The following is a 12,077-nucleotide window of genomic DNA, read 5'->3' on the forward strand; positions in this document are numbered from 1 at the left end:
ACATTTGCTAAGAAGTTCATGTATTGCATCTCAGCTTTGTCATGCAGGCGGAACGAGCCTATTATTGGTATCAAACTCTTTTTTTTGCTTTTACATTTTCCAGCAATTTCTTCTTGTAAATTTCCTCCTCATCATTATGTCTTTACTTCCATAATATGTTGACTTTATCCTTCATACATTATCATGTTTTCCAAAGCCTAATTTTCCCAAAATGACAACTTTATCCATTGTTTTGTTTGTTTTTCATAATATTACAACTTTAAAACAGTATCTTTCTTTAATATTTCAACTTTACGCTCCTAAAATGACGCTGTTTTCTTCAAATATGTGACTACATGTCTCTCATTAGATTCTGACTTTTTTTTCTTTAATATTTTGACTTTATTCTTGTAAAATTACTGCCGATTTTCCCATTTTTTCCCCCTCAGTTTTCTTGTGGAATTATACATTTAGAATGTGCCACGGGCCAAAAAAACCAACAAAAACACGCTTTGGACGCCCCTGCTGGACGTAAACTGAGGCAAAATTTTGGCGTGAATATTTGACGTGAACTGGAAAACAGCAGTTCCACGTGTACTGCAAACACACCGAAGAAGGAGGGGAAATACTACGTGGAAATACTATGTGGAAATACTACGTGTGGAATACTTTTTGTGGGTCTGTTGTGTATAAAACGCGATCTGATGTCGTCGTCATTTTGTGTGGCGATGTTCTGTGGAGTGAGTGATTGTGCTGTTTTTTTGTACTTGATGGATTATTTTCAGTCTTCTATTCATTTCTATCCCCCCCCCCCCCAAAAAAAAAACTGTTGTTGTGGGAAGTTTGTGGATGGCACTTGTTTGATCCGCTGCTATTTTTAGCCTCTGTTCTTTGCTTAGTGGCAACATTGCAAAGTCCTCCTTTGAAACCCCCCCCACCCCCTGTCATTTAGAGCAGTCAGTGCCAAAAAAGTATGTTACCCTCCCCAAGGTGTGAGAGCTTGTCGTTTCTTTTTGGGAGGGGGTTGATGTGTCATGTTTTTTTTTCGGGGGGGGGAAGGCGAGCCGGTCTGCCTGCGGGGGCATTTTTGTTGTCGTCAGGCAAGTCGCTGCACTGCAGATTCTTGAGGAGGGAGCTCCTCGTCATCGTCTTCTTTTTCTAGAAGCGTCTCAGCCAGACCCATTAATTATTAACTGGGAGAGCCGACTTCAAAGCGGCAGACTAGTGCTGAATTAAATGTGTGTGTGTGTGTGTGTGTGTGCGTGTGTGTGTGTGTGTGTGTGTGTGTGTGTGTGGAAGGAAACTGGGTGAGAGGGGAAAAAAAACAGTGGAACGCTTTTGAACTTTCAAAGGGCAAGAAGAAGAAGTGCTGTGAGTTTAAGCGTGCGTTCACACTTGGTCATGTTTGCCTCGCCTCAAAGGAACTTTGGTGCATTTGCTCCGCTAGCACGCTTTGTTTGGTCCAAGTGTGACACGCGTGCACGCCGCCATCCCAACGACCGGGTCTGGGTCCGCTCGCAAGTGAACGCGACACGGATCAAAGACAGCAGAAATGACAAACATGTAAGAGAAACGGCATTGGAAGTGCTGTTCCACCTGTCCCACCTGTCCCACCTGTCCCACCTGTCTGGCGCTCTTTAAAAGTAGATTTTGGAAGCTTTTGGTAAAACCTCGGCTAGCAAAGCAAAACATTTGCATATTTATGCCAGAAGACAGCATTTGGGTTTGGAATATTTGAGTTGAGCACGTATGACCGAGGTCCCCACTCCCCAACCACTGGGACATTTTCAGGCACAATGATATTAAAAAAATAAAGAAAAAAAGCAGTCGTCCCTCTTTAATGGCAGTTAGTTGATTCCATACCAGAATTTCTGCGAAGTAGGATTCAATATTTATAAGGAATATTTTCGTAGTTATAGCATAGAAAACCAGTCTATGACTTTCTAAATACGTTTTTAACATGATTGGAGCCCTCTAGACCAGTGGTTGCCAAGCTTTTCACAGTCAGACGTTTGACCTGAAGCCATGTGCCCCCAAAAAACACACCTTTTCTTATGAATGAACTTGAAATTATTCATAGCAATTTCTGGTCAAATGTGTGTATTTTGCACATTTTGGATCACGTTTGACATGAGCGCTAACACATAGATACTGTAAAGCAGGGGTGCTCACACTTCTTTAGCTTTTAAAATGACCAAGTCCCAAAGATCCACCTACTACTATAAATATAGAAAGTATATATTTATATGAATCAGATATGAGTAGGTATTTATGTAGGTTACATATATACATACATGTACATCAGGAGTACACGCACTTTCTCAGCATGCAAGTACAAGTCCAAATGATCCACCTCTTTCTGTAAAACATAACATATACAAAATGTAAGCAGTAAACTGTGGTATTCTATTGTAAATATTCATGATTAGTACTTCACATTCACAAGTTCAAAGTTTCCAGGTCATCAAAGTAGTTGCTATCATAATTCCCTTCAATATGGAAATAAAGATCATTCCACATAACTGCTAAATAGTTGTGTCCTAGTGAGTGAGTACTGCTAATATGTCAGTCACATTAGCTACGTAACGTTCATTAGGGCACACACTTCACGTATTACATCCAGTTAGCATTTGCTAGCAAACATTAGCATATACAAGAATGGAAAATGATGATGCAAAAGACAATGCAGCCCAAGTCAAGGCAACATATTGAAAAGGTTTCACCAATGGGCACATTTTTAATGTCATCATGAAATAATAGTTTAAGAAGCCAACGTGTAGAAAACACTGATTTCTGTAGTAGAGTTCATGACGCCAAGCAAAGCCAGTCAACAATACACTTTTTTTCTACATAGCTAGCCGCTACAAGTGAACAGATAACTTTATAGATATAGATATAGACATCTTAGAGCAGAGTTAGTTCATCCATCATCACCATCATAAAGATTGACATAATGTTGCATCTTCGTGATAGCTTGAAACGCTGCGGGGGAGCGAGCGCCGATTGCCAATCATCAGCTGACTGATGTCATATGACAACTACAAAGTGACGTTTACGCCATCGACCCAAACTACCTTGGCGATCTACCGGTAGCTCGCCATCGATGTAATGGCCGCCCCTGCTGTATCGTCCAACATATCTTCTGTACATATTGAACATAGCTTATTGGTTCATTAATTTTAAAGACATTTTTGGTCAAAATGTGTATTTTTCATGCTCACATTTTGCTGAAGTTTCACATGAGCACTGAGAAATAGATAAGTCATCATCCCACATATCTTTTATTCCAGTCTGATGTTGGCGTTGGTTGAAATCTGCATATTCGTTTCATAGCAAGTCGAAGGGGAAAGTTCAGCAATCACGATCAAGCCATAAAGTACGTACAACAACGATGAAGCCCCGCTCACAGTGACAGGTTGTCGCCGCTGCACCGTGCGGGGACCGGAACACCGATACAAATGCAATCTTTTGAGATGAAACCCTATTAATGCACAAAATAATCATCAAATGGACGTTTTTGTTCATACGACGCACACGGAGCAATGAACAACATCGGGCGCTGTCGCCTTCCTGCGTTCTGCTCCGTTCTCCGTTGCGCCGTGAGGCGTTCAGACGCACTTGTAATTGAGTGTTAGGCACTAATTGTTTTTCATTTTTATTCACGTACCCCCTGTCACAATTGGCGTACCCCACTTTGGGACGCTCGGATGTATTGAAGCCAGTATTGTCTGGTGGATGGAACGTTCCTGCCACCTGGTGAGCAGAGTGGAATACTACATGCCATCACAATTTGCACTTTAGTTCATTTAACCACATTTATGCTTGAAAATGCAAAAAATGTGTACTAATATTAGGCAGCTGCAAAATTGTGAGTCTTAAGGACCTACTTCAAAAATGCTGATCAAAGATCCTCTATAGCCAAACATCCTCATGTGACAGGAATGCGCTGATGTTTTTGAGGACGTATGGCATGTTCTTTGGCTCATTTTTGCGCATTGCTCAGGCTACAGAATCACGGCAGGGACAGAAGAGACGGCCGCCGCTAGCATAGCAAGCTAGCGAGCTAGCTAGTTAGCCTCTCCAATTGACGTATTCTAAACTTAAGAAAGCCTTTCAAATGGAGTGGGGGCGAAGGACAAAGAAGCCACAACCATACCACTTCCACATGGAATGAGAGGAGAACTTTTTTTTCCCCACTCGATGTCAGCCATGACTGTACACTTAAAAAAAATGCATTTCTCAATAAGTACATTGAATTTTATGTAAATGTATATCGATTTTGGAGATGTGGGCCATTGATTTATTTTAAAAAAGGAATATTTTATGTTGTTTGTTGTGAGTGGCAACCCATTCTACTTTGTTCAATGGTCCTTGAATGCACCATTCCATAATTCATCTGTCAAGAAATATTAGGAGGAAAAAAAGTCTTGATCAGAATAGAATCATGTTGGGTTTTTTATCGTAACGTTCCAAAAGAAAATCTGATTTCACGATGAAAAAGCTTCTGAAATGAAGGCTAGAAAGATGTGAAAGTCACAGACGAGAAGAAGACGACAGAGTTGGGATATGAAGACAAAACACGTGTTGATGTTCATACAACATCTTTTTTCAAGCAAAAAGAAAAGTTGGAATATTAAGAGGAAAAATGCGTGATATTGACAGAGTAAAGTTGTATGTCCCCCCCCCAAATAAAATTGCAATATTAAGGAAAAAAAGACTTAATATTGAGGGAATAAAGTTGTATTCCCCCCCCCCAAAAAAAGTTGTAATAATAATTAAAAAAACAGGCTTAATATTGAGAGAATATAATAATTTTAATAATAATTTGTTTTTCAGAAAAAGTCATAATATTAAGAGAAAAAGTTGTAATATTGAGAGAATAAAGTTGTATTTTTTCCAGAAAGAAGTTGCAATATTAAAAGAAAAAGTCTTCATATCAAGAGAATAAAGTTGAACATTTTTTTCCAAAAGAAAAGTCGGAATATTAATTTTAAAAAAAGGTTTATTATTGAGAAAATAAAGTTGCATTTTCTTCCAGATAAAAATTGCAATATTAAGACAAAAAAAACCTTTTAGCCAATCAGAAGCCAGAAGAAAGCCATGTGTGGAAAAGACACAGTAAAAGCGTCCATGTGGCCTGCTCACATAAACGGTGAAGAGGCCTCATGTGTCGTGTGTAGCATGTGCACAGTGCGTTAAGCACGTTGAGGTCACATGCACGGCGCCTTCCACTTCCTCCCATGTGACCTCGGCGTCCCCAGCGAGCGGCGACACGGCCGCGGTGGCTTTGATCTTCACCCTCGTCTTCCTCGTGGCTATAAAGAGCGCTGGCAGGCGCCCAAGGGCACCCAAGGGCAGGATATCATCTCCCTTCACATGCTAGCAATCACGCTGATCATGCAAATGGTTTGTTTGGCTTTTCAGCGTCGAAGGCGCCTTCACACGCTTTCTTTTTGCTTGTCTTGCAGCTTCACCTCAAACCAGAAGACCTTTCACTGCTTTCACTGCTTCCACTGCTCTCACTGCTCTCACTGCTTTCACTGCTTTCACTGCTCTCACTGCTCTCACTGCTCTCACTGCTCTCACTGCTCTCACTGCTCTCACTGCTCTCACTGCTCTCACTGCTTTCACTGCTCTCACTGCTCTCACTGCTTTCACTGCTCTCACTGCTTTCACTGCTCTCACTGCTCTCACTGCTCTCACTGCTCTCACTGCTCTCACTGCTTTCACTGCTCTCACTGCTCTCACTGCTCTCACTGCTCTCACTGCTCTCACTGCTCTCACTGCTTCCACTGCTCTCACTGCTTCCACTGCTCTCACTGCTTCCACTGCTCTCACTGCTCTCACTGCTTCCACTGCTCTCACTGCTTTCACTGCTCTCACTGCTTCCACTGCTCTCACTGCTTTCACTGCTCTCACTGCTTTCACTGCTCTCACTGCTTCCACTGCTCTCACTGCTTTCACTGCTTTCACTGCTCTCACTGCTCTCACTGCTCTCACTGCTTTCACTGCTCTCACTGCTCTCACTGCTTTCACTGCTCTCACTGCTTTCACTGCTCTCACTGCTTCCACTGCTCTCACTGCTCTCACTGCTCTCACTGCTCTCACTGCTTTCACTGCTTTCACTGCTCTCACTGCTTTCACTGCTTTCACTGCTTTCACTGCTCTCACTGCTTCCACTGCTCTCACTGCTCTCACTGCTTTCACTGCTCTCACTGCTCTCACTGCTTTCACTGCTTTCACTGCTCTCACTGCTTTCACTGCTTCCCCTGCTCTCACTGCTTTCACTGCTTCCACTGCTCTCACTGCTTTCACTGCTTTCACTGCTTTCACTGCTCTCACTGCTCTCACTGCTCTCACTGCTTTCACTGCTTCCCCTGCTCTCACTGCTTTCACTGCTTCCACTGCTCTCACTGCTTTCACTGCTTTCACTGCTCTCACTGCTCTCACTGCTTTCACTGCTTTCACTGCTCTCACTGCTTTCACTGCTTCCCCTGCTCTCACTGCTTTCACTGCTTCCACTGCTCTCACTGCTTTCACTGCTCTCACTGCTCTCACTGCTCCACTTGTGGGCCCCCGGCGGCTTCGCAGCCCAAACAGACAAAAAGGAACACATTTATTTCTACGCTTTATTCAGCAGAAAGTGCATCTTTTTCATGGAACATTACGACTTTACCCTCAGAAGAAGTCTTTGCAGATTTTTTGTGCAATTTTTATTCCCTCAAAAATGACAATTTTAGTGTGGGGGGGAAGGCTTGCAGCTTTACTCCCATAAAAGAAAATCACTTTTAGAAAAGGATGTCTTTTGTGTCATAAAATGACACCTTTTGCCCTCAAAATATTGCCTTCTCTTTTCATATTAAATATTTCAAAGTTTTTTATTGCAATAGTTTGCTTTCATCTCGTAAAATGACACCCCCCCCCACCTAAAATGAAAATATACATCTTTTTTCTTGAAATATTACAACTTTACCTCATAAAAAATACATTTGCTGATTTTTTTTATTTTTATTTTTTGCAATTATTTTCCTTCTAAAATGAAAATTTTAGTCTTGGGAAAAAATGTTTTCCCTTAATATTCCAGCTTTATTATCATAAATGACAGTTTTATTGTTTTTATTGTTTAAGAAAATTACATCTTTTGTGGTGCAAAAGTACACTTTTTCCCCCTCAAAATGTTACTTTTTCTTTAAATACGAAATATTAAAAATGATGTGTTTATTTGTCTCATAAAATGACACCCCCACCACCACCGAAAATACATCATTTTTCTTGAAATATTACAACTCAACCCACACAAAAAATCTTTTCTGATTTTTTTTTGCTTTTTTCCCTTTCTAAAATGATAACTTTCGTCTTGAAAAAAAGATTTTCCGTTAATATTCCAGCTTTATTCTCATCAAATGACAGCTTTATTGTGGAAAGATTATTATTGTAATTCAGTTTTAGAAAATGATATCTTTTGTGTCGTAAAGTTGATATAAATATAACTTTTTCTTTAAATGTTAAATATTACAAATTGCGCTTTTTTAAATTGTAATATTTTGCTTTAGTCTCGTAAAATGACAGCTTTATTGTTGGAATATTAATATTGTAATTCTCTTTGACAAAATTACATCTTTTGTGTTGCAAAGTTACAGTTTTTCCCTCAAAATATTACTTTTTAATAATTATATTTAATAATTAACTTTTTAATTTGAACTTTTTTAATATTAAAGTGAGGTTTTTTCTTGTAATATTTTTCTTTAGTCTCATAAAATGACAACTCCCCATCTTTTTCTTGCAATATCACAACTTTATCATCATAAAAAATGTATTTTCAGATTATTTTTGGCATTTTTTTCCCTCTAAAGTGACAATATTTGCCTTAATATTCCAGCTTTATAGTTGAAATATTATGACAGTAGTTCAGTTTTACAAAACTGTTGCAAAATGACAGGTTTTGTTTTTTGTTGCTCAAAATATGAGCTTTCTTTTCATTTGTGAATATGAAAAATGATGTGTTCTCCTGACGATATTTAGTTGAGTCTTGTAAAGTGAGCGGCCCACCAGCGTCCCTCAATATGACACGTTTATGGTCATAAAGCAGCTCTGCTCTTCAAATATGACCACCAAAATAACTAAATCATTGAATTCATGATAACAATAAATAATCTGAGCCACATCATGGGTGAAGTTTTCCTAAAATTACTTTTTTTTTCTTGTAATATTTCACGTGAGTCTTGCTTCGTCGCTCTGAAACGTTCCTTTTAGTTGTGAAAATGTTTTTTTGCCTCAGCGCTACTGCTTTTTTTTTTGGTAGCGATATTACAAGTTTGTGTGTCAGTACATTTTATTAACCCATAATTTCAACATTCTTCACGTGGACACTGGTGTCTTGTCACTTTTCTCCCGCGTGTTTTGTCAGACGACAGCGCCCCCTTGTGGGTCCAACGTGAACGCCTCATATCAAAAAAAGATGCTGCAATGTTTCTTCTCTTGTTTGCCTGCAGGCCAAGAGAGCCGTGCAGCGAGGAGCCACCGCCGTCATCTTTGACGTGTCGGAAAACCCGGACGCCATCGACCAGGTTGGTACACACGCGTGTGAAATGTAGAAAAACGTAAACACAAACATGAAGCTAACGTTAAGGAACAGCAGGTGAAAGACGCTCGTAGAAGGTCACAAAAAGTTCCATTCGAGAGAAGATGTGCACGTGCATGAAGACACCCTCCACTTTACACGCACGGCAACTTTATGGAGCTAGCACGATAGCGTACCTTATCGTTGTTATTGTTAGTATTATTACTAGTAGCCTGTTGTTTGCCTCCACTACCACTGGTGGTGCTGTTTCCTCTTTTGCACTTTTTTGGTTGATGTACAGCAGCCATCACCACATGGCGGACCTCGGTGCGGATTCGCACCAGGCGATGGCCCTAATCATGCTAGCGGACCGATCGCAGCGTCCGTTTGCTGGCGCGGTTGCTTCAGTCATTCCGGTTCACGTGACGGCAAACGCGGTGACGTCACTCAAAACGAGCCAGTGAATTGGTTTGTTTACTTGCCGAGAACCGTCCATCCATTCAGTTTCTATGCTGCTTAATCTTCGTTTCGGACCTTTGCTGTGAAAAACATTGCATGAACGGACCTTACTCAGTTTTGGTGGAGGTACGGCCCCCCCTCGTTTATCACCATACACTTTATACACTTTTGTCAGACAGGCATGAGCATTTGCTCACATTTCTCTCTTGTTGAAACCCTCTCAAAGTTCAATTTTTGCTTGAAGTTTAATGATCACAAGACGTGATGAAGTGACTCGCGTGCATTTCACTCCGCTGACCGAGCCTCTCCGTCCAGGCGTTGTTCGGCTGTCGCGTTTTTGTGTCCTTGTTGAAGCACATTGCTCCTGTTGTCGTATTTTCCTCACACGGTTAGTTAGCTTCCTCTGATTCTTCTATTGTTCATAGTGTCGGCGGTTAGCAAGCAGCTCACAGAGTTAGCTAGTTCGCTAGCCATAACTGCAACAGGAGATTGATTGACAGTGGTCTACAGCCAATCAGGACGCAGAAGACAATGGGCGGTGCAGACAGAAGAGAGAACAGCCGCCTCTCAGAACTACAACACTCAACTTCCAACAATGCAGTTCTTCTTAAAGGGCCAGGCTCTGCTTGTAGCAGCCTTCATACGCTGTGAAAACAAACACAAAAAACCCCCACTAAAATTGCACTAGAAAAAGTCAGCAAAACAGCGAGTCAGTGAAAGGTGAAGCGTGATGGAGCGAGGGGTCACTTCATATGGCTCGTCTTTCCTCAGAGGATGACAGCTTTTTTCTAAAAAGAAACAAAAAAACAAAACCTTGACCGAAAAAAATTGCTTTCCCTAAAAGTAATGTCTTTTTTTCTAAGTTTGAGACTTTTTTAATGTATATTTTTTATTAAAATATACATTAAATATATATTAAAATATATACATATATATACATATACATATATATATATATATGTATATGTATATATATGTATATATTTAAATCCTGTTGTATTAAATGTTTTTCGACAAAACAATCTGATTTTACTCCGCCTTTTTAAGACTACTTATATGGAAAAAAAATAAATAAAAAGGACCTTGTAAGATTTTCTCAAAAAAAAAGTATTCTCATAACATTCCATATTTTTTTTATTAATTTTTTTTTCTATAAAACAAAAGTCCAATTTTACTCAATATGACTTTTTTGGATTTTTTTTTTAATGGCTGTTCTTAAATGTAAAATCTGGTAAGACTTTTTCGAAAAAAAATATTCTCATAAGATCCACTTCTTTTTTTTTTTAAATAAACTTTTTTTTATTTTTATTTTGAAAATGTCATTTTTTTCCTATAAAGATCCAACTTTGTCTTCATGATTAGTTTTTCTAACGAGAAAAAGAAAGAAGTGGAAGCGAAGGACGAGTCCTAAAGCCTAAAGAAACGTTTTTATTTTTGTAAAATGACGACTTTTTCTTAAAAAAAATAATTTGTCATGGAAATAAAAGTATACATATAAAAAAACATCTTGTAACATTTCTTCCCGGGAAATGTAGTTTTTTCTTGTAATATGACACATTTTCCTTGAAAAAAAGCTTAGTTTTGAAATATGCTGCTCCTCCTGTTTCGCTTGCTGTGAGACTTTGTCCAAAGTCACATGACTTCTTTTTTTGCGAGCAGCACTTTGAAGCGGCGGAGAAGACAAACTGTGGCGTTCGCCCTCGCCACGCCAGGCCCGGACTTGTAATTTCTCCCTCCTCCTCCTCCTCGTGGTAACGCTGCGTAGCAGAGAGATAAAAGGCATCGCACGGCGACCACATGAAAGGCAGCGCCGGGCGGCCACGATGAATTCCCCCGAGAGGCTTTTCCAGTCAGAGCCGGGACTCCCGCGGGGCTGAGGGGCGAGGAGGCGGAGCTTCAGGGGGGTTCAAAATTCCTGCCGCCCAAAAATGAGCAAGACGGGACCTTCTTCAGGCTTCTGATTGGCTCAGATGGCTTTAAAGTTGTGACGTAACGAGGAAAAACACGCCTTTTTAAAGAAGAAAATGATCTACAGTATTCCACGCCAAAAAGTTCTACTCTTTGTATTTTCTTGGTTTATGTGCTTTTTTTAAAAAAGGCACAGATATGAGGATGAAAAAGTATATATGCGAGTAAAATGTTGTGATATTCAGATAAAAAGTTGTAATGCAGCAAGAATTAAGACAGAAAATGTTTAACAAGTTGGAAGATGAAGAGAATCATCAAATGTTGTGATGAAGGGACGTTGATGTGACAGAATGGTCGTCATCACAGAAACACCTCACAGAAGACCTCATCTTTACGTTGCCATATTTACTTCAGTCAGACAAGAAGACCTCATATTTACGTTGCCATATTTACTTCAGTCACACAAGAAGACCTCATCTTTACGTTGCCATATTTACTTCAGTCAGACAAGAAGACCTCATCTTTACGTTGCCATATTTACTTCAGTCACACAATAAGACCTCATCTTTACGTTGCCATATTTACTTCAGTCACACAAGAAGACCTCATCTTTACGTTGCCATATTTACTTCAGTCACACAAGAAGACCTCATCTTTACGTTGCCATATTTACTTCAGTCACACAAGAAGACCTCATCTTTACGTTGCCATATTTACTTCAGTCACACAAGAAGACCTCATCTTTACGTTGCCATATTTACTTCAGTCAGACAAGAAGACCTCATCTTTACGTTGCCATATTTACTTCAGTCAGACAATAAGACCTCATCTTTACGTTGCCATATTTACTTCAGTCACACAATAAGACCTCATCTTTACGTTGCCATATTTACTTCAGTCAGACAATAAGACGTCATCTTTACGTTGCCATATTTACTTCAGTCACACAAGAAGACCTCATCTTTACGTTGCCATATTTACTTCAGTCACACAAGAAGACCTCATCTTTACGTTGCCATATTTACTTCAGTCAGACAATAAGACGTCATATTTGCGTTGCCATATTTACTTCAGTCACACAAGAAGACCTCATCTTTACGTTGCCATATTTACTTCAGTCAGACAATAAGACGTCATATTTGCGTTGCCATATTTACTTCAGTCAGACAAT

The 12,077-nt window shown here is 39.8% G+C and overlaps 1 protein-coding gene across 3 annotated transcripts in view; it reads left to right on the plus strand.

Moving 5' to 3' along the window:
• The window catches only part of znrf3 (zinc and ring finger 3), a 94,201-nt gene that overhangs the window by 66,089 nt on the left and 16,035 nt on the right, over positions 1–12,077 (plus strand). For all 3 annotated transcript variants that reach the window (XM_054772972.1, XM_054772970.1, XM_054772971.1), the window contains one exon: positions 8,472–8,546. In XM_054772972.1, the coding sequence (XP_054628947.1) occupies positions 8,472–8,546 (75 nt within the window). The remainder of the gene's footprint in view (positions 1–8,471; positions 8,547–12,077) is intronic.

Source organism: Dunckerocampus dactyliophorus, chromosome 4 (genome assembly GCF_027744805.1).
Source record: "Dunckerocampus dactyliophorus isolate RoL2022-P2 chromosome 4, RoL_Ddac_1.1, whole genome shotgun sequence".
In the NCBI taxonomy this organism is placed as follows: Eukaryota; Metazoa; Chordata; class Actinopteri; order Syngnathiformes; family Syngnathidae; genus Dunckerocampus; species Dunckerocampus dactyliophorus.